The sequence below is a fragment of the Sorex fumeus genome, unplaced genomic scaffold (genome assembly GCF_029834395.1).
Source record: "Sorex fumeus unplaced genomic scaffold, SorFum_2.1 ptg000086l, whole genome shotgun sequence".
NCBI classification, from domain to species: domain Eukaryota; kingdom Metazoa; phylum Chordata; class Mammalia; order Eulipotyphla; family Soricidae; genus Sorex; species Sorex fumeus.
In genome coordinates, this window is record NW_026606143.1 from 33,281,967 (window position 1) to 33,309,911 (window position 27,945).

The 27,945-nt window shown below is 39.0% G+C and overlaps 1 protein-coding gene across 3 annotated transcripts in view; it reads right to left on the bottom strand.

The window, feature by feature from the left end:
• Window positions 1-27,945, bottom strand: part of CDKL5 (cyclin dependent kinase like 5) — a 223,138-nt gene that overhangs the window by 51,707 nt on the left and 143,486 nt on the right. For all 3 annotated transcript variants that reach the window (XM_056131071.1, XM_056131070.1, XM_056131069.1), the window contains exons 5-9: window positions 20,360-20,496; window positions 13,896-14,016; window positions 12,024-12,083; window positions 8,072-8,162; window positions 4,744-4,933 (exon numbers count right to left, since the gene is read on the bottom strand). In XM_056131071.1, the coding sequence (XP_055987046.1) occupies window positions 4,744-4,933; window positions 8,072-8,162; window positions 12,024-12,083; window positions 13,896-14,016; window positions 20,360-20,496 (599 nt within the window). The remainder of the gene's footprint in view (window positions 1-4,743; window positions 4,934-8,071; window positions 8,163-12,023; window positions 12,084-13,895; window positions 14,017-20,359; window positions 20,497-27,945) is intronic.

Below are 27,945 nucleotides of genomic sequence, written 5' to 3' on the forward strand. Positions count from 1 at the left end.
GGTCGTCGATGGAAGTCAGAACTCCAGATTCTTTCTCTCATTTGAGTGAAGTGTGATACTCCAAGCATAGATCTTTCGATTCCTCTTTGGGAGACCTGAATTTCATAGGGCCTAGGTCTCTGAGGCATATGTCAATGCAGGAAGAACAGTGGAATCGAAGAGATGTGCCCGGAGCCAGACATTCTTTGTCCTCGACACTCTTGAAGGCGCTCCAAGCCGTTCTCTTCCTCCAGCTCAACTCAGGTGCCAGGTCATTCGTCATGTTGACTTCTCGACCTAGTTATACATAACTGTTGCATTCGGAGATGTTCATCCCATTGAGTGCGAATGGAATGTCAGGAAAGAGACTGCTTCTCATAATCATTGTATTCATGAGATTTAGCTGTAGTCCGACCTTTCCACACTCATGGTCAAAGTCAGCCAGCATTTGTGTTGCTTGGCTGATGTTTGGTGTTATTAAAACAATGTCATCAGCAAAGTGGAGGTGCGTCTATCTTCACTCCCATTCCTTCCCATTCCAGTCGTCACATGATGTTCTTGAGGGTGTCACTGAAGAGTTTCGGTGAAATGGTATCACCCTGCCGAACCCCTCTCTTGACATCAATGATTACTTCTTTGTAGAATGGTGAAATCCTGGTAGTGAATCCGTAATACAGCTCACAGACGATCCTGATGTATTGAGTTTGAACACCCTGTTTGGCTAGGGCTTTGATGACTGTTTCAGTCTCAACAGAATCAAGGCCTTCTTTAAATCAATGAACGTTAGACAGAGTGGCATCTTAAACTCCCAAGAAAACTCAATGGGCTTGGTTACCGTGTGGATATGGTCGATTGTGCTGAATTCTTTTCGGAAACTGGCTTGCTCGCATGGTTGTCCTTCATCTAGTGTTCTGCCAATCCTATTCAGGATGACTCAAGTGAACAGCTTGTAGACGACAGACAACAGGCAGATAGGGCGATAGTTGCCAATGTCGTGGATGTCTCCCTTCTTGTATAGTAGTACGATCCTGCTGGTTTTCCATTGGGAAGGAATCTTGCATTCAGAAAGGTAGTGTGTGAAGAGCCAAGCCAGTGTGTTGATGAGTACTGACAGCAGATTCTTCAGGTGTTCGGGTCTGACCTTGTCTGGGCTGGGTGCTGTCTGCTTCTTTACCGATGAAATAGCATATCAGATTTCGGAAGGAAGAATGCTGGGAATGACATATCCATCCTGCAGAATTTGGTATGTGGGCAGGTGGACGTGGCTATCAGAGAGATCCGAGCAGAAGTCATGGACAATCTTCTCCATTGCCCTTCCGGAAGATGTGACAGATCCATCAGGACATCGAAGGGCTGTCATCTTGGTCTTGTAGTTGGCGAAGGACAGACAGGCGTTGTGAATGCTTTTCCCGGCTTCTGCCGCATCTGCCAGCACTGCTGCTCTTCTCTCTTTGAGGTCTTCCTTTATCGCTTCTCTGCACTGCTTTGCGAGATTGGACCTTTGCTTGCAGTTGCCTGAGGCTTGCACCAAGCCATGTTGGCGAATGAGCTCGAGAGTTTTCGAAGACAGGCGTCATTTTGGGCCTATCTCTCTCTCGGCGTTCTTCAAACAATCATGGAGGTGCTGGACCAGTCGATCGTATTCCTTGTCAATGTTGTCAATGACGAAATCTTCCCATGTTGCCGCAATAGTGCCAAAGAGCTTCCAGTTGGTGTTCGTTCTGGGAGTAATCTTAAACTTTGCAGCCCTTTCTCCCCACTCTGTGAAGTAGAATTTTGCATGAAGGAGATGGTGGTCCAATCCCGTTTGGAATTTTGGGACAACAGTGACATTGGTCATGCAAGACTGTCAATTGAATATGATGTGGTCAATTTTGTTGTAGAAACTTCCACAGGGAGACTCCCATGTCCAACGTTTAGATTCGGCCTTCTGGAATGTGTGAGTTATCATGGATGGTCTTGGTCGACATGATGAACTCAGACAGTCTCTCACTGTTCGTTCCATTCTAGGCCATGGGTCCCGATGTGGAGTTCTTCGGCTGATCTTCTTGGTCCTATCTTGGCATTAAAATCACCGACAATGATCTTGGAGAAGGTGTGATCTTCTTTATAGAACCTCTCCAGCTCCATGTAGAACTTCTCAATTTCTCCTTCATCACAATTGGATGTTGGTGCGTAGACAACCAAGACAGAAACTGCCGGCAGTGAGCCATATCTATTCAAGTGTAAACATCTGATTCGGGTTGTTAGGCATTCGAATGAATCAATGTTTCTGATCAAGTTCGTGTTGGCAAGAACACCAACACCACTGACACCTCTTTTGTTGCATGTTCTGAGGAACAGTTCTTCTCCAGTGTTGAAAACAGCATGATGTGATTGATGCCTTCTCATCTCGGTGAGACCAGTGATGTCGTACTTGATGTTTCACGCTTACACCATCAGCTCCTCGATGGATGCATCCAATGCCAGTGTACGTGCATTGAAAGTACAGACCATCATTTTTGTCCTTCTTCGTTTTGGCAGCCTAGTTCAGCCCTGAGATTTTATCAGCTTCTCCTTCCTCATCCTTCTTAACGCTGCCGTATTGGTGGCTCTTTCAGGGTCAGGGGAATGAGATCCATTGTATTTACTAGTTTTGGCATATCGAGTTCATGTGACAATGGGTTAATAGCTAATATAAACAAAGAATTTATAAAATTCAACCACAAAAATAGCAAATAATTCAACAGAAAAATGAATAGGGGACCGGAAGATATGAATAGATAGTTTTCCAAAGGAGACATCAAAACAATGAGACATCACTTTATGTTTTTGATATTGTCCAAAAGACAAGAAACAAGTTGGGACCAGAGAGATAGCTCAATGGGCTGAGTGCATGCAGCAGACCCAGTCGGGTTCAGTCCCCAGTACCACATGGTTCCAAGTACTGCCAGAGTGACCACCAAGCACAGAACTTGGAGTAGCCACTGAATACTACTGGGCAAGGCTCAAAAGTCAAACAAACAAGTGTTGTGAGGATATAAATTGGTACAATAGAAAAGCAAGATGGAGGTTCCTCAAAAAATTAAAACTAGAAGTGCCTTTAATTGAACTTAACTCACTGTATTTAATAAAAAATGTTGAAACAATAATTTCAAATATTTCAATGTATAATCCCATGTTCACCACAGCATTATTTACAATACCTAAGAGTTGGAAACAACCAAAATACCACCGACAGATGACTGAATAAAGGTGAGCTTTTTGTAAAATACACTATGGAACACTGCTTGGAGAGAACCTACAATTTGCAACAACACAGAAAAACCTAGAAAGCATTATGTTTAGTAAAAAAAGTCAGAGAAAGACAAACACCTTATGATTTCACTCATATATGGGGTACATAAAAGCCAAACAGATGAACTAAATTAAACTTATTTTTTAGAGTATATGATCAAATTAGTGGTAATGAAAAGAGAAAACAGGGTAGATGCAAGAAATGAAATCATCAAATAAAAGGAGTTAATTGGTAAAGGACAGAAATAGACTCTTAGTGATGAACTTAATACAGAGGTTGATACACACCTGCAACAAATAATGCAATTTAACTCCCATAAAACATTGTTCATTTTTAATTTTTTGTTTTGTTTTTGGGCTATACAAAGCAGTACTTGGGGTTCCCTCCTGATTCTAAGCTCAGGAATCACTCTTGGCAGGGTTTGGGGGGATAATACAGGGTGCAGGAGATGGATCCTGGGTCAGCAACTCATGCAAGGCAAGTGTCCTACCCATTGCACTATTTAACGCACTGGCACCCCCATAAAATATTTTTTTGAAAAATTAAAATTAATTGAGTTGTAGTAAGCCAAAGGGAACAATAAAGTGCTTTGCAGAGGTTGAGAGAGAGAGAGAGAGAGAGAGAGAGAGAGAGAGAGAGAGAGAGAGAGAGAGAATAGAGACAGAGAGAGAGAGAGATCTGAGACTTTTGCATTTAAGGCAAAGAAAGTTACAACAGAAGTGGCGATGAGCAAATTTGACGGTTCCTACAATGGCCACCAATTAGCATGTTATCCTAAACATGGCAGATGGCACAGTCTAGGGAGAAAGCAGCTACTGAAGCAGACAAGGGAGAGAAGCAGCAACAATATATAACTGGCCACTCCAGGAGGATGTCTCTGTAGTTGGCAGTTCCTTATTTGGGGAAAATTTTACTTTAAGACTATTTTAGCATATTCTCAGAAAATGCATTTTATACAAAATTAGTAAGTCTACGAAAGACTGCTCAAAAGAATATGCTAGATTAATCTGAAGAGAAGATTTACATTTTATTGTCAACAGACAAGAAGTACCTGGCTAAACCAACACCTACAGATCTGCAGAATGTAGTATTCAGTCGTCCTCAAATCCCTAAAAATATATTTGTTCAAATAAGCAACAGCCATTCATCCATATTTATATATTTGGGGGATGCATACTGTTTTGGATAAAGAAACATTCAAAGATAACCAAAATTCAGAATGCAGTAATATGTATGCCAGAAAAGATTTCAAAAAGTTGAACTTAGAAATTAGGAAAAACATTTGCAACTCCCACTTGCAAATTCAGATCACTTTGAAAACTTCATAAATATTATATAAGATTCAAGGATACTCCAGTAGGGATTAAAGACATTGTATTGAGAAAGGGAATTGTATTTAATGGATAGCTTAGCATTCTTTTCTGTTATAAATAATTTCAATACTGCTATATTGATCCCATATTGAGTTGTCTAGCAAAGCCTCTTACCCGGAGCCCATGGAATCGAGGATTACTATAAAAGAGTTTCATCTGCTCAGATGGAAGTGGTCCTAGCACCTTCTGAATAGTAAAAAGTTGGTCAATTTCGCTTTCTCCAGGAAACAAAGGCTGTCCATCGCTAAGCTCCCCAAGAATACAGCCTACCGACCACATATCTACAGACTTCCCATAGGGAGCTCTGAAAAGGAAAAGGAGAGATTATTTTGGCAACAGAAGAAATACATTGTAATAACCTCTAAATTATTTTGAACAGATTCATGATTTAAAGCCTTTCGTATAAGAAATCAAAAAGTGCTAGGTGAGGCAGAATGAAAAAGAATAGTGGCTAAGTAAAAATTCGGAACACAAGGAATAAACCTATGGTAATGAAGTCATTGGTTTAATTACAAATTTGGTAGTATATACTGCATTGAAACTTTATTCACATTCAGGTATATTTTGAACATGAATTCCTTTAAGAACCCTAAACCAGCACACACATCTAATGAACTAACATCTCACTTGGAAATGAAATGTTTCCAAAAAAATTAGTCTTCCAGATAATTATCCTTTAGCTCCTAATGTCAAAAAGTTATATCTTATCTACTATTAGGATTCAGTATATTAAAATGCACCACTGACTTACATTTTCTCTTAAACAAAAGTGAATATTATTTAACTCATGACCACATATACATTGCATACAGTAGCAATTTCTAATAGCTAAAATTGTGTTAAATTCTTATTTACTTGAATTTTTTGTACCCTATGTGTATGGGCTTGTAAAAGAGTTATTTCCCTTAAAGCATTTATTCTGCTTACTTAAGCATTTATATCTCTCTTCTGAGTTTACCACAGGTCTCTGAAAGCATTACTATCATAAATGACTATACATGAAGATTTAGATATTTATGAAACAGTGTTGTATCCCAGTATCAATTGACATGTCAACTTATTTATGGCAGATTAAGAAACCATAGTCTCTTAAGTTTCTAATGGAAATAATTTAGGCTTTAAGAAGATAAAAGTCAAAATGAAGTATCTTGGATAAAAATGGAATGGAACCCTAGAATGTCATTAGGATACACTTGTGAAACAAATCACCATAACAATAAACATTATTTTATTTATCTCATTGCCTTTCCATGAGACTCTAAAGACCATCAGGAAATTCCATGTTGATTTTTGGAGCAGCATGTTGGGAAAGCGAGAATACTGATCTTCAATAGCCGTATGAGGGAGAGAAAACTTGTGCTAGATGGAGAAACCCATAGAAAAACCTACATGCTATTTTCTTCTGTCAACTGATTTGAATAATTCATGCAGTTGGAACTATTTTGAATGTCAAGGACAAAGTTTTCAGAATGTACAAAAATGTAAAACTCTCAGTGTTAATCAACTAACTTATTTCAGTGTGATTTTTACACAAATATGGATCTTCAATTGTACTTGACATCCTTTCATTAGCAATATTCCATTTGGGTCAAATTGTTTGAAGTCTCTACTTTTTGTAGCTCTCACACATCTTTAAATGTGACTTCAGTTTCTCATAGGCATTATTAGGTGAAATTCTACAAGAAGGCCATCATCAGAATGAACTGTCCCTTCCACAATAGGGTTCTAAGAAAGATCAATTTCATATGCATTTCTTCTTTGATAAATACTGTTCAGTAGATTAAAATCCCAATCCCTCGCAAGAGAAAATGGACAAAGTATCCCAGTGAGTCTGGTCAGAGGTATGACATGTACAGAGGAAACACAGATGGATAAAAATCAATCCTAAATTCATTAAAATACCAGCATAGAAATTCTAAAATCTTTCCACACAAAGAGAATTAATATGATCTAATTCACAGCATTTGTTTTCCAGGAAAAAGCGAGTTTTTATGTTAAAAAAATTAACAACAGACACTAATAATTCTCATAGGTTTTAGGTCAGCAGTGAATCAAGAACTACCGCCTAATGGTTGGTAGACATTGGGAAGCAAATTAACATCAAAATAAACCATCGGTGAGTAACTTAAACATAGAATCATCATGACCTTGAGAAGAGTTATTTATGTTCTATCAAACGTCTTTTAAAAATTAAACTACCCATGAACCCGAGATGTCTATACATCTATACACTAAGGGAATGAAACCTACCATTCATGCCCCAATCATTGTTTCTACTATATCTAATTTTATTTGCGGAGGCTATTCCTGGTACATTGCTTGGCTCCTGGCAGTGCTCACAGGACCATGAAAGGCCAGGGATCAAACCTCAGTCTCCTACACGCAAATCATATTCACTAGCCCTTTGAGCTATCTTTTCACCCCTCCTTCTCCATTCTCACATAATCAGAAAGGAGGAAATATCATCTAGGAAAAATACTAGGGCTAGGATAGGTAGGGAATTAATAAAATTAAGTAATGAAAATCAGGATATCAGATTCCTCTTAGGCTCTAAAGAAGAACATATTAAAAAGAACCTTATTGAGAAGATCAGTCTCTGGTGCCAACAAACGAAAGAGCTTTGAAAGTAGAAGGGTACAAGTGGAGGTGTTGTTGAGAACATCATCAATGCAGTGCTCCTTTGGATAGCCATTTTTCATCAAACAGGAGTTACTTTGTTCCAAAGAAAAATGGCAACTGACTCAATATTTATATCATGTGTTTAATAAGATGACTAAACAAAAAACATACTCAAGGATTTGCTGAATGAATACAAGAATAAGAGAATTAACTAACGGATAAGGCAGTATGTAAAAACTCAGTTCACACTTACCTTTCTAATGTGGAAGGCTTGATATACACCCCCTCCCCACTCCCCTGTCCCGCTCTCTGTCCACCTGCCACTTTGTAGTGTGACCCTGCCTCTACTCCCAACAAGGCAGTAGGACAGTGGAGTTATTTCTCCATCCTTTGAATTGAGGTTTGGCCATAAAACATGTTAGTCAATGAGGTAAAAGTCATGCTAACAGAAGCTCAAAAAAACACCTTGACATCTTCTGTAATGAGAATAAACTTGGACTAGCCTACTGGAAGATGAGTCCCTATGGAACAGAAGATGGGCTGTCGCAGCTAAGGTCCCTAAACCAACCACGCACCAGATAACCTGCTGACTGTGGCTGCATGAACCACTGCGATCAAGAGCAGCAGGAGAGTCACCCTATGAACTCAAACTGCTGGCACCAGAATCAAGAATGAGTAAGAATGATGTCTGATCTGTGCCATTGTTTTTGGGCTTGGTATACTGTAAGAAGTAGCTAAATATCAATTAACAAATTTTAACTGCTAACAATTTCAGATCAGCAAAAACACGTAGAATGTCACTCTATTTCAGAATATGACTTACCCAAGTAAGAGCTCTGGGGACCGATACCACCTGGTGGCCACATATTCTGTGTAATTAGCATTATTGCCTTCGGAGAGATTGCGCGCGAACCCTGAAAGACAGCAAAGTCAAGTCCAATTGTGTAATGTGGAAAAAGAAATATTTTATGTTGGCAAAATATTACAGAGCTAGTAGTATTTTTACTTACTTATTTATTCATTTTAGGGCCACACCTGACTGTGCTCAGGGCTTACTCTTGGCTCTATACTCAGGGATCACTCCTGACAGAACTCTGGAGACCATCTGGTGTGCCAGGGATCAATTCTGGGTTGGCCGCATGCAAGGCAAGTGCCCTACCCACTGTACTATTGCTCTGGCCCCCTAGTAATATTTTAAAGGAGCATCTGAAGAACATGCTGATATTGAATGAATTGTTTTAAAATAAATGATATCGTTTTTACTTACAAAAGTTAGTTTGTTGTTCGTGTCAATTAAGACAAATGATGTATTATCTATAAAACCAAATCTTTCCCCTAAGCTAAAAAAAATTCAGTTTCAAAATCATCCCATACTTATGAGCATTTATTGCATACTTATACATATCTATTGTTCTTTTTCATTTCTAGACATTATGTAAATCGCTAATGGCTGTAAGTAATGAAATCAAAGCAAGCTACAAGTATTTTATCTCTTAAGTGACTAGAAGTTTATTAGGGTTATCTTACTTTCAGACTTTATCACTATTTCTCCTGAAATCCTTTCAAAAGGTCTGGGACTACAATATAAGCTAGCAGTTAAGTTAATTACCCATCTCACTCACCAAGTGCAGTGACAGGTTCATTGTGAACATTTACAGAGAACCAAAATGTTAAAATTAGGGGTAAAATGAAGGTATATGTCAGTTCTGAAAAGCGAAATAGTGCTTCTTAAAAGGAAACACTGAAAAATAAAAATAGCTACAGCAAAATAAAACCCCCTAAATGCAATTAATCAACTTTGTGCGATACATTTTGGAGAAAAGCTTGTTTGCTTTAATGGAGTTCTTCAAGCTAGACAGTTTGAGCTACATGCTCTGAGAGAAAACAATTGGAAGCCCTCACTCGGGCTGCACAGGGCACAAAGTCAACGATGTGGAGCTGCCATACAAAACTTCCGAAGCATTAAAATGATCTTCTCTTTAAGCAATGATGCTAAACCAGGGATACTCTCTCCCTGTATTAAACATTCCACGGGCATCTCTATTGTAACTGGCTTTACAAATTAATTTTGGAGATTAAGTAAATCTCTAAGCCATGGAACTATAGATACATAGTAAAGGGTATCGAAGAAGCAAAAAAGTCTCAGTATTCACGATGATTCAATTAAAAAAAAAGTCTCAGTCAGTATTGGAGGTAATCATAATTATGGATAGAAAGTCAGAAACAGACATTATTTCTGAAAAGAATAAGGCTAAAAAAAACACTAAAAAAGGGGCTGGAGCGATAGCACAGCCGGTAGGGCGTTTGCCTTGCACGGAGCCAACATGGCCGACCCAGGTTCGATTCCCAGCACCCCATATGGTCCCCTGAACACCACCAGGAGCAATTCCTGAGTGCATGAGCCAGGAGTAACCCCTGAGCATCGCCGGGTATGACCCAAAAAGCAAAAAAAAAAAAAAAAAAGAAAAGAAAAAAAAACACTGAAAAAGGCCAAGATCAAAATTATTCTTATGTGGGGATAATTCTGGAAGGGGGAAACATGTGATAAGAGATTGAAACTAGGGTGTCACACTTGTGAAGCATGTATTCTATCCTAATGCCACATCCTCAGTCCAATCAAAATGATAATTTTTGTTTTGGGGTCATACCTGGCAATGTCTCCTGGCTCTGCACTCAGGCATTATTCCTGGCAGCGCTTGGGATAAAACCCAAATTGGCCACATGCAAAGCAAGGGCCCTACCCACTGTACTCTCTCTCTCCCCCGCAATCAAAAGCTTTTAAACACACCCTTCAAGTAGTTCCTTTTTATTCTACTTGGTACATCTTAAGATATTTAGGACATAGCAAAACGCTTCTTTACAATGTTCCTTATCATAAAATATAAACAAAATCAAGTCTTATAAAACATTTTCCCTCAAGGAAGCAAGTTCATGATAGTATTAAAATTCTTTGAAAATATCATGTAAATCATTGCTACATGGACTAAAACTCATCATACTACAAAGTGAATTCTTTTTTTTTTCAAAGTGAATTCTTAGAGAGTTTCCATTTCTTGTGTAATTTAAGAAAGATACATTTTGATTTATACATTAAGATTTATACACCAAAATTGTATCTGTGATTATATTTGACTATATAAGAAATGACATTTTTAAAAACCAAGCTATTTTTCAGCATAAGAATCAAGAAAAAGTATAATTTTAAAAAGTGACCTAAGACCTAAGCGCCCTAATTCATAACATGAAACTCTTCTGTTTTATTTTATTTTAATAAAAATGATTTTTTAACCTCTAGTATAGAACTTTATATATGGGAAACAGTATAATTTTCTACTAGAAGAGCACAACTCAAACACTTCCCTTAATCAGGGGCTAGAGCAACAAGTGTAGTTGCGGGGGGGGGGGGGCGGCGTCTGCCTTCCATACAGCTGACAGGGTTCAATCCTTGGGGGACCCCATGTGGTTCCCCAAGTCCACCAGGAGTGGTCCCTGAGCACAGAGGCATTAGTAGGCACTGAGCACTGGGTGTGACACCACTCCAAAAAACTTTCTATACATTCAACAAGGAGTTGAAATATTATACATCAATAAATAATGACTAGTCTCATTCACTTGAATACTTAAAGGGAATAAATAAAATTGTTCTAAAAATTCCTGGGCTGGAGCAACAGTACAGTGGGTAGGATGTTTGCTTTACACACAGCTGACCGGGGTTTAATCCCCAGCACCCCCTCTGGTCCCCCAAGCCGGCTAGGTGTGATTCCTAAGCACAGAACCAGGAGTAAGACCTGAGTACTGCCAGGTATGGCCAAAAGTCAACCAAAATTAAAAAATACTTTTGACTTTATATAAACAGAACTGTTCTGTGAATACAATACGTTTGTGTTTTCACATAGGCACATGATTATGCCTAAACATTTAAGAGGTTTTTATGCTAAGTCACAGTATTATTTCCTAGAAAATTCTTTTTCTGGGGTCATTAAGTACTGGACTTATAAACATATGCATATTTATGTATCAATTCTATGAATTAGTTCTTATTTTAAAAACGCCCCCAGTTCCGTTTCCAGCACCACATGGTCCCCCAAGCACACCTGGGAACGAGTCCTTGAGCACAGAGCCAGGAGCACTCCTCAAGCACTGCCATATGTTGGCCCACCCCCCCATTAAAAAAAATTACATGATAATTTTTTTTAATTGGTAGGCACTACTATGAAGAGTAAAAAGCACTCTTTCGTTAATGAATTTTCCAGTATATGACCAAACAGAATGCTCCCAGGTAATTCAAATCAAAACATAGAAAATATTGTCACTCTGTCTATAAAAGCTACTAATTAGTTATAGTAATTCTGTATTTTAAAAACTCTCATTTCTAATATAGAGGCTTTCCTGACTGTTGTAAACACATTTCACTTTCAATGTTTCCTAAAACTGAAAAGCAATATAATTTTAGTTTTTGCATTCAAATTAGCAAAAATTTCTACCCATCTTTCAAAACCATTATAGTATGTTATTTAACGAATAAAATTATTATTTAACGAAAAAAAGCAGCATCAGGTTTGCCTGATTTTGCATACCCAAATCTTTTTTTAAAAATTATTTATATATATATTTATTTATAATTCGTCACCATAATTTAAAAAATTGTTCATAACAGAATTATTTCAGGCACCCAAGGTTGTGACACCAATCCTACCACCAGTGTCCCCAGGGTCCCTGCCAACCCCCCAGTCTGCCCTCTTGGCAGGCACATAACAAACTTCTTTTTAACTTACCAAAATCACATAATTTCAAAACATCATTGTGGCTGATTAAAAGGTTTTCCGGCTTTATATCTGGAGGATCAAGATTAAAAAATAAGTATTAATTTTTGTTCCATATACTGCTAGTTCACGCTGTTAGATCATTATAATGATACCACATTAGAAATCTTCAGAATAATTTAGGAACATATTTTATGGTCATATATTGAAGTTTCTATTAATTTCTTTTTGAGAAACAAGCAGACTTCCATTTCAAAACTGCCTGCTGCTCAAATCTTAGAAGATTAATTAGACCGCTGAAAGGAATTCAAGAATGATTGAACCTGACATAGTTTAAAAAAATTATTTCACAAAATACTAAGAAGTACAAATTTTGGAGATTAAAATATAAAAATATTCACATTCACAACAAGATGCCTTGAAAATACATATGAAAGCTAGGATTATAATTTGGGAAAATACATATAAGATAAATTTTCTGTTAAGATTTTCTATATCACGTCTCTATTTATATGGTTTCTTTAGCTTTGCAGTGTGAGTCACAATTATAAATGTATAACGCTGAACCTGTACTAGATGAGTCAAGATAAAATTCCTCATGTTTTCCATGTTTCTTGTGAAGATGAAGTAGGAGTTGAGAAACAGAGCTAAACAAAAAATTCCCCAATGGGAGGTAGCTCACAGTTCTATTTTTAAAGTACTTATCAGCTGTATCACATGGCAGGTGAGTAAATTCTGCTGATTTCAATATCCAGAAGCATGGTTTCTACTGCTAATTTACAATCATTTTATACCCGTAACAAAATAATAGTATCACTAAGAAATCGCACCCAAATCAGTCCCTTGTTAACATCCTTAAACTGTACTGCTATTAAAACCTTTAGCAACACACTAGATGCTCAGTTGACATGGTGATCTTTCCATAACACTCACATCAACACCAGAAATATAAACTGCCTCTTTCTAGAAATAATAGGATCTGGCACTCCTCATACAATCTTTCAGCTATTTTTAAAGTGAGACTATTCTTAGAGGGATATTCTTGTGTGCTAGATAGAATAGCTACATTAAAATATGTTCATTTATCTGGTAATTCAAAGAAGTGGATATTGCAATATTTCCTGATAAACATTCCTTTAGCTTCATTATTTTATCAATTTATGTTCCATTACGATAAAACTCTGGAATGCAAGAGAGATTACCAGGAGAAGATAAATGGCATAATGTCAAAGATGAGTGCCCAGCAAGTCATTTCTCTTTCATTGCTATAAACCATCTTTATTTTAAAGGATAAAACAAAACAGTTCATGGAAGAATAATCGTGGCTTTCATGCAAGACTGATCATGCCTGCAACCTGCAAACAATGGACATATTGCATTTATAGGTAAGGAAAAGCAGAAGGTGATGGTGCATACCAGAGATGGTGGTTGTCAGTGGGGGTCAGAAACTTAAGGACCACCTCTGACACCTGATTCTAGGTTTTTTTTGCATTAGCTGGTTTACCAGCACGACACAAAAAGGCAATGGAGGTGGTACCACTGTATTATTTTTCCTCAAGTAAGACTCAAAGTAAACATCTGAGGGTTCTCTCTTTGTTTTTGTTTTGTTTTCAATCTCACTGCATGTTCTATATTTAGGAGAGGATGTGGTTATACAAACATAGAGAACGTACTATAATACTCAAATTTGCAGTGCATTCTTTTGGTGAAGAAGAAGCTTGGAGGGTAAATAATGTCCTATAGGCTATACTTCTGAATTGTATGTAATTTATATAGACTGGCAATGCCTATGGAGTATTCTTCACACTGTAATAGATGAAATATTTTATTGCTAATTTTACTTGGCGTTTGAATATTTTCCACTCCAAAAACTCCCATACTCACCTCTATGCACAATATCATTCTTATGGCACCAATGAATAGCTTTGATTAGCTGATAGATATAACTTTTCACTTTATCGGGTGGAACACCATTTGGCATTTCTTCCAGCAATTCAAGCATATTCTAAAAATTAAATAGGGAACCATTAATTTCCAGAATTAAGTAGGTCCATAAATCATAACAATTTTATAAAGCAACTTGGATAACTCACTGAATACACAGTATGCATTTTTATTGTTCTGCTTTAAAACCTTTTTCATGCAGAAGTATATATTGTATTAAACCAAGGTCCACTGTTAAGAGAAATTCCATTTTTATTACTCCCTAATGCTGTCCCAAATAATAACACTATGCACTTTTCACTCTCTAAAACCTTTCAGTCATCATTTTAGGGTAATTTCAAGGAAAAAGTAATACAAAATAGAGATAAGACACTATAATGTATTATCTCTAATATATAAGGTAGAAAATAGAGTCATTTTAGCATAGTGCACAGCATATCTTTAATAAAACCTGGCAATAAATTTAAATCTTAAAAATATCTCTGGAATGCTTCCTCCAGATGGAACCCCGGTGACCATGAGCCTCTACAAGCACAGCTCGAGCATGCAGGAACAGAACTTTCACACCAAACTGCAGGTACTGCCCTGGTTCCCAGGTAACCTCTGATTCTGGAAGTCACGCCCACAACCCGCCCCCCAGCGCCATCTTTACAGCACACAGCCACAGAGAAGAAAGGCGGGGTGGGGGTGGGTGGGTGGAAGGAAACAAGACACTCCACAGCTCCTGGAGAATGCCGAGATCACCGGGAAGTCCCAGATGGGGTGTGTGTGCCGCATCCCGCCTCCTCCAGATGGAACCCAGGTGACCATGAGCCTCTACAAGCATAGCTCGGTTATGCAGGAACCAGGACTTTTACTCCAAACCGTAAGCGGCTGCACGACATCTCCTTATATATAAAGTGATCAATGGAAAGTAAATTATCCAACATTTCTCCCTGAAAATCAGGCTTAACTCTTACAAACCACAACACCAATAGGAAAGAAAGAACAAAAGGGAATGCCCTGCCACAGAGGCAGGGTGGGATGGGGGGGATAAGGAGATGGGGGATGGGAGGGTTACTGGGATCCGTGGTGGTGGGAAATGGTTACTACTCTCGGTAGCTTGCCGGGCTCTCCGAGAGGGGCGGAGGAATCGAACTCAGGTCGGCCATGTTGGCTACGTGCAAGGCAAATGCCCTACAGCTGTGCTATGGCTCCAGCCCTAAATAAATAAATTTAATAATAAAAAAAATCTCTGGAAGACTTGGGAAAAAGTTTCTAAAATATACAATACAAAAATTAAAACAGGCTGAAAAATACTATTGAATATTCACGATGCTATATCTATAAAAGTTTTTTAATAGTTTAAATTAGATTAAGATATTAATTGCTTCCGTAGGCAAAAATGTAAAATAAGTAAAGTCACTAATCTATTTTTAATTTAGCATGAATAAAACTAAAAGAATTTAGAACACATAAGCTTCTTGCCTTGCCACGAACAGGCCTTGCCACTGAGGAGATGAAAATTTGTGGAAGAGAGACATATGATTTTCAAATTATACCAGGGAGAAATATAAACTACCAATATTTTAGGACCATTATCTACTTAGCATTTTCATTAGTAATATTTTTTGCCCATTTTCCTATTTCTACTTTTATAGTTATAAATTAGGAATATGTATTTCAGTCAATCTGCATGTTATATATGAAGAAGATATCTTTCCTTTGGTATAAATAGAAAACTAATAGAATTATAATAGAATTATAAATTATAAATATAATAGAATTATAATTTTTTAAATTAACAGACGCTAAACCAAACAATATTCAATATCCTAGTTTGGAATCAAAGAGCATTGTAAAAGTGATGCAAATATTTTCATAGAGTAAAACCTTCATTTTACCAGACTCCACTGATTTTCCAGATCAATCAAATATTTTCCACTCTATCTATAAAGGACAATGAATAAGACCTAAAGCACAAATATAGCTTATTGTTCCTATATGACCACAAAGGACAGCATTTTTTAATGTCTGATCTGTGCATCTTGGGGCAGGGAGGTTTCTTACGCCTTGCAAAGAGCCCATAAAGTAAAAAATACATTGGTAATCAGCTGTTTGCCTTTTAAGCTAAGTTAGCACAGCGGGTAGGGCGTTCGCCTTACACGCGGCCAACATGGCCAACCCGAGTTCGATTCCTCCGCCCCTCTCGGAGAGCCCGGCAAGCTACCGAGAGTATTCGATATGCCAGACACAGTAACAACAAAGTCTCCAATGGAGACGTTACTGGGCCCGCTCGAGCAAATCGACGATCAACGGGAGGGCCTTTACCTTTACCTTTTACCTTAGTATTTATATGGATAGCAAAGAGTAGTAAGAAATAAATATTATTTCACCATGAATCAGCACATTGAATTCATCATTGTGAAAAAATGTAAAATGTAAAACTCTTAGTTTTAAAAAAGTTTAGTTTTAAAGACATCTTTGAAGTTTCAATTCTTGATTATAAGCCTTTCTAAGAATCCAAATGATAGCACTGCAGCACTGTTGTTTATAGATTTGCTCAAGAGGGCACAGTAACGTCTCCATTGTGAGACTTCTTTTTACTGTTTTTGGCATATCGAATATGCCACGGGGAGCTTGCCAGGCTGGCTGTGCGGGCAAGATACTCTTGGTAGCTTGCCGGGCTCTCCAAGAGGGATAGAGGAATCAAACTCGGGTTGGCCACGTGCAAGGTAAATGCCCTATCCGCTGTGCTAAGGCTCCAGCCCAAATGATAAAATGAGGAATACACATAAAGCAATTTTGCTACATAATCAAGTTTGATGATTTCCTTGAGGAAAAACACTTGGCAAATCCATTGAGTTGCAAGCTAAACTAGCCTCTTTGGAAGAGGAATACCAGTTTTTCTTTTAAAAGAATGACACTGGTTTATCTATGCAAACATATAATGAGTTTATTAATAAGTATCTTAATATTGATCAGTCTAATCTGATAAACACTAGAAGCTACAAGAATAATAAGTTTAAGTACGCCTCCCAAATTTTAAGAGTATAAAGTAGTTTTAAGAACAAAAGGTTAGAAAACTGATACTCAACTATGAGCTTACAATTTTGTTCCTGCAGTCAAGCTGTATGCATATAGGGGCTGGAGAGATCGTACAATCATACCGTGGGTAGGGTTCTTGCCTTCTATGTGGCTGACCAGGGCCCCAACACTGCCAGGAATGATCTCTGAGTACAAAGCCAGGAATAAGTCCTAATCACTGCTGGATGTAGCCCCCCTCCCTTTCAAAAAAGTTATCTGTATATAAATGTTCACTTTAATAATCATATAAATCACACATGTTCTATACCTACTTATACAGATACTAGATATTTTAACACTGGAGTGATAGCACAGCAGGTAGGGCATTTGCCTTGCATGCAGCCAGGTTTGATCCCGCTGTCCCTCTTGGATAGCCTGGCAAGCCACCGAGAGTATCCCACCCGCACAGCAGAGCCTGGCAAGCTCCCTATGGCATATTCTATATGCCAAAAACAGTAACAAGTCTCACAATGGAGACGTTATTGGTGCCCACTCAAGCAAATTGATGAACAACGGGAGGACAGTGCTACAGTGCTACTAGATGTTTTAATATAATTAATAAAATATGAGTGAAACAACTGTAACACACTGGCAAAAAACAAGCAATGGTGGTGAAAAGGATTCCTGAAAATGTTTCTGTAATAATTTTAAGTTCTGCTTTACTTCATGATGTCACAATACATTGCTTTAGTGTTTTTCAGGGTTGGAGTGATAGCACAGCGGGTAGGGCCTTTGTCTTGCAAGCAGCCAACATGGCTGACCCCAGTTCGATTCCTCCGCCCCTCTCGGAGAGCCTGGCAAGCTACGGAGAATATCTTGCCCGCACAGCAAAGCCTGGAAAGCTCCCCATGACGTATTTGATATGCCAAACACAGTAACAACAAGTTTCACAATTTGTTGTGAGACGTTACAGGTGCCTGCTGGAGCAAATTGATGAACAATGGGAGGACAGTAACAGTGACAGTGTTTTTCAACCTCCTTCTGACTCTGACCCCTTTATAACCTTGTTTTTCCTATTGGTTGGTAAATTAGTAACATGCCAAAGCGCCCATTTACATGATTTTCACCTGCAGCTGCCTTAAATACCCTGGAGCCCACAGAAAGCCATACGGACCCCTACTGAGCAATGCTGCTATAGTTAACGCAGTTTGGGTGTGACATACACAAGGAAACACACTATCAGAAATCCAGTCGAAAGGTCACTATTCAAAAGACCATAATCTTACCTCCAATAAAAAGTGGATATATTGATACATCAAGAGTCAAAACAAATGTTCAAATTACATATTTTATGACCACACACTATAACTGTCTTTGCAAATTAACAAATAAATAGGAGACTCCCAAATACACAGAGAAAAATAAGAGGGCCTTGTGATGTAAAAATAAAATTGTATCTCTCATTGCACATTGAATTCTCAGTTTCTTTGTGTGGAGAAGAATGATACCCAATATTCATCCTCATACTCCCCTGGAATAAAAATTTGAAAGTGGACTATGAATATCCAAAATGAAGAGTACGTTTCCCTTCTGCCATGCAAAAGTGTGGCCATGTAACCAAGTTCGGTATGACCCTTGATCTGAGGATAAGGGTCATACCTAGGATGTGGTGAAGAAAAAGACAGAAGCCAGGCATCAGGCATCCCACTACTTTGAAGCTAAGTTGGTCTACCAGCTCATGAGAGAAAGAAACTTCCATTTTCTTTATGGAATTGTAATCCTGCATCTTTTAACAATCGTCTTAAAAAATAAGTAAATAAAACAATTGCCTAGCACATAAGAACATTTTCCTTCTTGGCCTCTTAATACTCATTGTCAATAGTTTGGCACTGTCACTAGTGAGGGGATATGATCGTCATCTTCTACTGAAAAATCAAAGAATCAAGGAGCGAATCCCAGGTCTTGTGTTAAGAATAACGGCATTTAGTTATCAGCTGTGCCACTTACCAGCAGCAATAACTCAGCCCCTCCAAGCCGTCCATTTGCTCATTCTAAGTTGCTATATTAATTGTGAACAATCACCATGAGTACGGCAGGAAAAAAAGAGACAAATCAAAATAAATCTGTCGGGATTTTATTATTTGGCAGTGAAAACTTCAAACTGCATGATTATTTTTGATAAGTGAAAGCTAATTTAAAGAACATACGATTTGACAACAATGTATTTCTTTTTTTAAAAAAAAACTTTTAAAAGAATAAAAAATTTAGTTTTATTCTGGTGGAGAAAGTCCCTTAGGGAATGTCTAAATTGACAGAAAACAACAGACCTTAAAAGATTTGAGGAAAGAAACATAAAATAGTGTTTTAAAATGACAGAGAGCCTTGTACTATTTTTCAAGTTTTGCTTGTTAAGAATTAACTACATAATTTGTTAATTAGAAAAATACTTTGTAGAGGCCAAATTAATTCAAAAGTCCATTACTGGTCAGTGATCTTGGCAACACTGCTTTGTTTTTGTCATGATAATGGTGGCAGTGGTGACAGTGTCATTTCTAACATAGAAAACACTTGGGAATTGATCTTTCCTGTCTTAATCTTGGATAATACTCAGGAAATCAGTACAAGCTGCCTATTTGTTTGCTAAGGAAACCTCTAGAAGACCCATCTTGTTCCCATTTATTCGAAGTATTGAAGTTCTAGATGGCAATAGGTCAGCTGCTCCTCAGGAAAGTCACTGGCATATACAATTGATTATTATAAAAAACCCTTGGGTGACATCATTAAAACTACCACCACGCAGCTGACATCGGTTTGAATAGTTGGAAATTTTTTGAATAACATGAAAGCAAGGGCACAAGTAATCTGAACAACGCTGCTTTCCTTCTTTACTCCAATGCCTCCCAATCCTGTTCTTGAGCTCACATCTACCTCTTCTCTAAAGGCAAAGCACTGACCGTTCACAAAAGGCTGCTTCAAGAGTCCACTCACTCATTCCCCATCATCATCGCATTAAAACCAAGGTCTCACATTTGGTGGTTTCTTCCATACACCTCGGTCATGCTGCCCTATCACTACTGATTTAATTGTCTCTTTCTCAAAAGCCTTCTTAGGTTAATTAAAATAAGTCAAGTCCAAGAAGTTCTTGTTAGATAAAGAGTCTAAGACTTGAAAAGCCAAATCAATACTTCATTATTTAAGCTTAATATTATCTCTGTACAAATTATATATATAAAAATATATTTCAGGTCTCTAGATTGCCGACAATATTTTCATTTTCTAAAGTGCTCTGAGTAAGCTTACATTGATATGGCAGACTCTCATGAATAGTGCTTCTCTGAATAATCTCAGAAACTACCTTTGAAAGAATCAGGCAAATCCCCAGAGTATCAATTACTTACTTTCTCAACATATTCAAACACCAAGTACAGTTTCCCCCTCCTTCGGAAGGCTTCCTTCAGCTCCACTATGTTTTCCTGTTTGAGAGTACGAAGCATTTTAAGCTCTCGTAAAGTCGTCTCTTTGACTTCTTCATTTTCTGGAATGAAACAATGAACAGGGTAAAACTCTAACCTTCAAAGCATGCCAAGAGCACTAAAATACCCAAATCACTTTCCATGTTGAGTACTTCTGCATACAAAGTCCAGGGAAAGAATAGGACTCTCACATTTCGTGTTCAAAGGATCAAGAATAAAAATACTCAAATATAGGTTACAGTATGTTCTCAAGGATTAAAAAAAAAAGAAGCTCAATACTGAATTAAACAATGTCTGCTGAGGACTGATGCTTTTCTTTTTTTTGGTAGAACATCACTTCATGTGGCAATTTCCAAAATCTTTTGACATTAAGAGAGGCTTCTTAAGTGAGGACTTACTATACTCCTTATTGTAATGTATATGTCAAATACAGCCTTCTAGATAGGAAATACACACCCGCTGTCATTTTTCTCTCACACTACATACTAGGATCAGCTGTATCAACCTGCTGAGCTGCGCAGCAACCATAGCAGTTCATATTTTTAAGTTTAGTCTAGAGTTTTGGCCGAGAAGAGCATTTTATTCCTCAAGCTACATGTGAGTTGCCTCAGTGAGTAGAGGTCGTGCACCAGGCATCCATGATGCAGCACATGGCCGAGTTGCAGGAATTCTAAGAGCAGCCAATCTCTTTGAACAGCAGCTGCTGGAGGCTCCTGCTGGTCTCCTGAGGCATGTCCATCTGTCTGTCACAGATGGTAGAGTTGTACTAGGATGCAGCCCTTATGCTGAACCAATATACCCTTCCATATTATCAACTTCCTTTACAGTAACCTCTACAGACATGGAGGAAAGACAAAAGTCACATTAACTCTCATGGAGTCACTGGCAGGCAGAGAACAAGGTAAACTTTTATTGTAACTGAGTTTTTGTGCTGGGCCTGGAGATAGTAAAGAGGTTAATGCTCTTGCCTTGCTTGTGAACGACTATCATTTGATCCCCAGCATCACATATAGTTCCCTGACCACCAGCACCGGGAATGATCCCTGAACACAGAGTCGGAAAGTCCTGAGCACTGCTAGGTGTGGTACCTCCACCACAAAATGAGTTTTTGTGATACTTGTAGATGTAATTGGGAAATCTGTCACATTTACATATGGATATACAAGGAAATACGCTCATAATCCTTTATGTGTGATCCTAAAGTCCAATCACAGATCCTTTTCCCTAAGTTTATGGAAAAACTTGAACTGCCACAAGATCACCTGGAGTCTTGATCCTATTTTGTATGAATACTCAAGGTGGGCCTTAGCAATAGGACCGGATTGCAGGTGCTACAGCGACATGCCATAGCCGCACTCTAAATGTCCCAAGCCACGCATCTACATCACGTTTGACTAAAGATCAAACCTTAGCCTGACAGTTAAAGTGTATGAGACTAATGTTCAAGCCATCTACCAACGGAAAGGCTTGAATACAGTCTCATGTCTAAATGCAGTGTCAAGAATATTGCTCACATTCTGTTTTTGTTTAGGGGTGACACCCCAAAACAAAAGTACAGAGAGTATAGGGGTTCAGGCGCTTGCCTTGCACATGACTGACCCTGGTATGAATCCCTGGGATCACATATACTCCCTGAGCACCACATGGGTGACTCCTGAGCTCCACCAGGTGTGGCCGAAACCCCTTCATCCCCCACCAAACAACACCACCAACAATAATAACAAAAACCAGAACCACAACCCAAAACAAAATCAAACCAGGGACTCAACATTCCTTTGTGAATGGTTCTACAAATATAATCTTTCCTCTTCCTTGCTTCAGCAATAACACTATTGGAGGAAGCAGAAACAAGATTAGGAAAGAACAAAAAGAGACACGGTGCTTAAAAGACAAGCACTAGCAAGAGGCAAAGGTCAGCATGGGCATAAGCAACGAACCAGGCCAGCCCGCATCAGGGGAGGGAGAGCACACAGCAGTGGGAGCTGCCCAGGGGGAGGGTATGTCACGTGTGTCACTTCCGGAACTGTCTTAGCTGACTGAAGGAAAAGAGGGCCCTGCCATCCCGTAAGAGAAGTACTGTCACCCTTAAATTCTAGGGACTCTTCAAAACCTTTAGAAGGCTAACCAGCTTCTCCACTCTCCCATCTGAGTTCCTCTCGTGACTGGGGTTATGGCACTAAAAGTCACCTGGAAGACAAAGCATGTCATGCAGCTCTCAACAAAAGCAAGTGAGTTTTTTCACAGCGGAGTAATTCAGTAAGAGATAAATAAAGTGCATGTTCATGACTTCTCCCTGTCTTTTCTGTCTGCATCTCAGGCCCCTCTCCCGCCCTTCCTTCCCATTAGTCTCTCAGTTCACTCAAAGAGCTCCAAACTTGATTTGTCAACTTTAAGGCCTTGGTATGTGTTTCCTCTTACCCAGAATTCCCACTCCACAACCCACACTCTGTAGGACTGGCTCGTTGAGGTCAGAGTTTGAACTGCACCCTCAGTAGCCCTCTCCAAACCACTCTCCTCACACCTTCCAAGGATCGGAACTTGCCTCACCTTCCCTGCTCACCATCAATACTGATGAATGTCTGCTTGCCTGACTTATATCTGTGTGGCCACCTGTGCTAACCCGAGAGCTCCACGGAGACAAGTCCAAATACCCAGACACCTCGGAAGACAGTAGCACAGAAGAACACTCTGAATGGCATCAGAAAGAAATGTTTCTTTCCTCTGTTCCCCTAAAGATACGGGAAGCAGCAACCTACAGCAAACACCAGGCACTCTGCGCTCTCCATTCTGAACACAGTGCTTTCCATCTTCTGTGAAAGTGCAGCTTTTCAGGCAGTAAGCAAAGTGCTTGCATTTTCCTCCTATTCACCCCTGCCCTTGGCTATCTTCTACAATGAGTGATTTATGAATAATCAAGGCCCCAGAACTGAGAGCAATAAGGATCAGGAACATATATCTCCTTCATCATGAAGAGCATCTATAGGCTCTGCTGGGGCTGAGTAGAAATAAAGGTGGCAGCAACATGAATGGACTTTGAAGGCCTTGTGATAAGTGAAATAAGAGAGAAAGACAAATGCTGTTGGATCGCATGTTTTTAAAAAAGGCTCAGATTGTGGTAAGCAGAAGCAGAGGTGGGAGCAGGGGGAATTGGAGGAAGATGGTTACAAGGTACAAATTTTAAGTCTTCAGAGAAATAAATACTCAAGCTGTAACATACAACATAATGACTACAGTTAACATTCCTCCAAGGTATATTTGAAAGTTGGTAAGAGAGTACATCCCATCAGTTCTAATCACTGTCACTGTCACTGTCCTCCCATTGTTCATCGATTTGCTAGAGTAGGCCCAGTAATGTCTCCATCATGAGACATGTTGTTACTGTGCTTGGCATATCAAATACATCAGGGGGAGCTTGCTAGGCTTTGCCATGCAGGCGAGATACTCTGGGTAGCTTGCCAGGCTCTCCGAGAGGGGCGGAGAAATCGAACTCGGGTCAGCTGTGTCAGTCACATGCCAGGCAAAAGCCCTACTCACTGTACTAAAACGTTTGCTTTTTGATAACCTTTCAGTATCTGTATTGCAAACCATAATGCCCAAAAGGATAGAGAGAGAGATAGACACAGAGAGACAGAAACAGAGAGAATGGGTAGATGCTGGAACATCATAAAATTGAAACCCAATCATAAACAACCTTGTAACTGTGTATCTCACTGTGATTCAATATAAATAAATAAATAATTTTTAAAAGTTTCTTTTCTTATACTTATATTATGTGGAAGCTAACACACCTTAGCATGGTAATCATTTAACAATATACACAAGTCAAACTGTACAAATGCCGGACACCTTAAGCTTAGACAGTAATATAGGCCAACTTGATCTCAATAAAATGGCAAAAATAAATGTTGCAATAAAAAAGGCAAAGAGTGCAGTATTTTCTAATCAAATGCCTGGTGAACTGTTGACACTAAAAAAGCTCCAACTAAACAAAAGGAGCTTTATATTATTAGCAGCTTGTGACAGCTTCCCTTTGTTAGCAGAGAAAGTTGCTTTAGGAAGGCCAAACAGAAAGGCTTCAACAAAGGAACACTGGAGTACCATTTGAGAGACCTAGATTTGGAATCCTTTGAACCAACAAACACTGCTGACACGTGACTTGACAAGTCACTGAAGTTTTTATCCAAAAAAAAAAAAAACCCTATATAAACAGATTCATCTCCCTGCCCCAATACACCCCAGAAAATTCCTAAGGCCTTTGCCAACCTAATTATCTATAAGTCATTTATGATTCATCAAAAGTTCAGGGGCTGGAGTGATAAGACAGCAGGTAGGGCATTTGCCTTGCATGCGGCCAACCCGGGTTCGATTCCCAGCATCCTATATGGTCCCCTGGAATAATTCCTGAGTGCACAGCCAGGAGTAACCCCTGTGCATCTCCGGGTGTGGCCCAATAAACAAACCAAAAAAAAAGTCCATAGATTATAAACCTGAACTTCATTTAAGTTTTGGTATCCTACTGAAGATTCAAATCTATATACATTCAAATCTAGACTGACCACTTTTCTTAACAATGGGTGTTGACAAAAGAAAAGCATGAAACACACACACACACACACAAATAAGTTTAAAAGATTGCCCAGCATGGAGCATCACCACCACCTCATTTGAGAAAACCATTTTAAGGAACTTCTGCCAGTTGAGGAAAGCACCAGACTGCAACAAATGGAAACAGGTGGGAGATGGAGTAATAATTCCCCAAGGCACACGCTGAATGCACACTCTTCACTAGTTGGGAGATGCTACCAGATTTGTTTCTCTGAGCATTTTCCAGACCCCTGGCCACTCTGTACTTAAAAAAAAAATTCAATCATCATGAGATATAGTTACAGAGCTTTCATGATTGAGTTTCAGTCATAAAATGATGGAACACCCATCCCTCCACCAGTGCACATTTTCCACCACCAATGTCCCCAGTATACCTCCTGCCATCTCCACCCCAACTCTATACTTTTTGATGGGAGTTGTAGCACCATCAGATGATGGCAAAGGAATGCACATGTTTATATCTGCAACTTTCTTCAGAGGTTCATTCTTCAGTGAGGCAGTTTTTAAAGACAACGGCACAGCCCACTGAAATTGAGCACAAAACCCCCATGATTCTTTATTTAGGCTAGCTCTTCCTGTGATACAAACCAAGACAGGAAGAATAACGTTCTCAGGGTGACTGAAGAGTGTTTACTCCCACAAAGTCAACACAGCGGTGTGGTATGAAGCCATTGGGGAGAGTGAGCTGGAACACCCAGGTTCAGCTCCAGATTCTATGACTGCCTCGCTGAGTAACAGTACAGTGTAGCAGGAGCAGAAAGAAAACTCAGTGACGATCCTTAAGGCAGCATCTTGGTTCGGTGAACCACAAAATAGCTATGGAGATTTTGGCCTTGGGTTTATTAGTCCTAGTTATAATCCCAATTGGTTCTACAAGGTCAGGACTTCCCAGAATAGGTGATACCACGAGAGGGGTGGTAGTACTCCAGTGGGATGGGCTGGGGTGGGGGGCACGCAACTTTCTATTTTTTTGCTTAAAGAAGAGAGATTTGGTCTATAGTCTACTTTCAGCATGCTTCTCCCATCCTGGGAGGATCCTCCCAACACCCTTTATTTGGTGCTCCCTTCTCTATCTGAGCTCCCTTTTCCCCTAGCATGTGTGGCTGGCCTCCAAGCAAACCACAATACCCAATAAGAGAGAGAGAACAAAAGGGAATGCCCTGCCACAGAGACAGGGTGGGATAGGGGGCTGGGGGGTAGGAGGGATGCTGGGACCCGTGGTGGTGGAGGATGGGCGCTGGTGGAGGGATGGGTATTTGATCATTGTATAATTGAAACCCAAGCACAAAAATTTGTAAGTCTACAACTGTACCTCATGATGTCTCACTAATAAAAATTTTTAAAAAAAGAAGAGAGATTTCCAGTGGGGCCCTCAGTGATTTTTTTTTCTGAAAACAGAACAATGGGCCAATTATCCTTGGGAATGTCTGTTCTAGATGATCTGAAAGGTCTTCCCATTTTAACTTGCTGACATGCATGAGGATGGACTGGTGATCAGTTACTACTGAGGATTTTAAGCTCCATACCGGCATACTCTGATAAAGTTACACAAATTTTACAGAGCCATGATAAACGAACAGGCTAGATAAAGGATATTAAATTAAAAAATACAAAAGGAAAACGAGTAAGGCAAGTTGAAAATCAAGAAAGGCTATCCACTGAAGTAAAAGAAAACCATTTTTTAAGATCACAGGAGCAAAAGAATTGCAAAGGTAAGTGATGAAAAGAGTAAAATCTAAAGAACAGAAACTCCTTTCTAACACTATTTTAAAGAACTGTGGGCTAGGAAAAGAAATCCAGAAATAGCTGTAACCTACTTTATGAAATCACATATTCTTATATAGTCAAGAGCCTCTCCCCACCCCCCATGGGCCTTTTTTTTTAAAAAAAAAAACAGGTATTCTGAGTGAGGGGAAGCCAATTTCTCCTTGTATAAAACCCCAGTGGAAGTGCTATATTTGAATCTGGTTGCTATGACTGAGGAAGAAAAAAAAATCAACAGGACACAATTAGCCTGATTTTGGTCATGCTGCTGTCATATACCCCCTCCCAAATGATGCAAACCCTTAAATGATCAGAGATCCAGGTCAATTAAAAGCACAATAAATTTATTAAATGTACTAACTCATGAGAGATTTACATGATCTTCGAGGATGTTCACACCACTGTAGAAGTTCTGTAGTCTGAGAAAGATCTGTTTTGGATTTTAAAAGGATGGGCTAGAGCGATAGCACAGTGGTAGGGCATTTGCCTTGCACGCGGTGGGCCCGGCTGAGCCCAGTTCGATTCCTGTGCCCTTCTCAGAGAGCCCAGCAAGCTACCGAGAGTATCTCAACCACACAGCAAAGCCTGGCAAGCTACCCATGATGTATTCAATATGCCAAACATAGTAACAAGTCTCACAATGGAGACGTTACTAGACCCACTCAAGCAAATCCATGAACAATGGGAGGACAGCGCATTGCTACGGTGCTTAAATTATGATTAGACAGAATGCTCAACTTCAGTTAACTGAATTAATTCAACCAAGAGGTGAAAAATTTGTTTCAAGATCACTCTTACGGAGAATTGGATTTAAGAGAGAGATTACCAGCTTTTGTTTAGTATCAATACACAAATTGGTATATTTTTTATATATTGAGATACAAATATATATATATATATATATATATATATATCAGGATAGAACTTAGTAGTATCTGGATAAAAATAAGGATAAAAATAGAGGTACAAATGATCATGTAAACATATTCTCCTGATTAAGAAGGATAAGTATGTTCATTCCCAAAAAAAACTATCTAGTTACAGAAACCCAAGCAGTAGGATATAGATGCAAGCTGAGAATTGTAACATAACTCCCTGAGTAAGCTCCTTGCCATGTACTGAAGCCCAATGATGACTAGGGA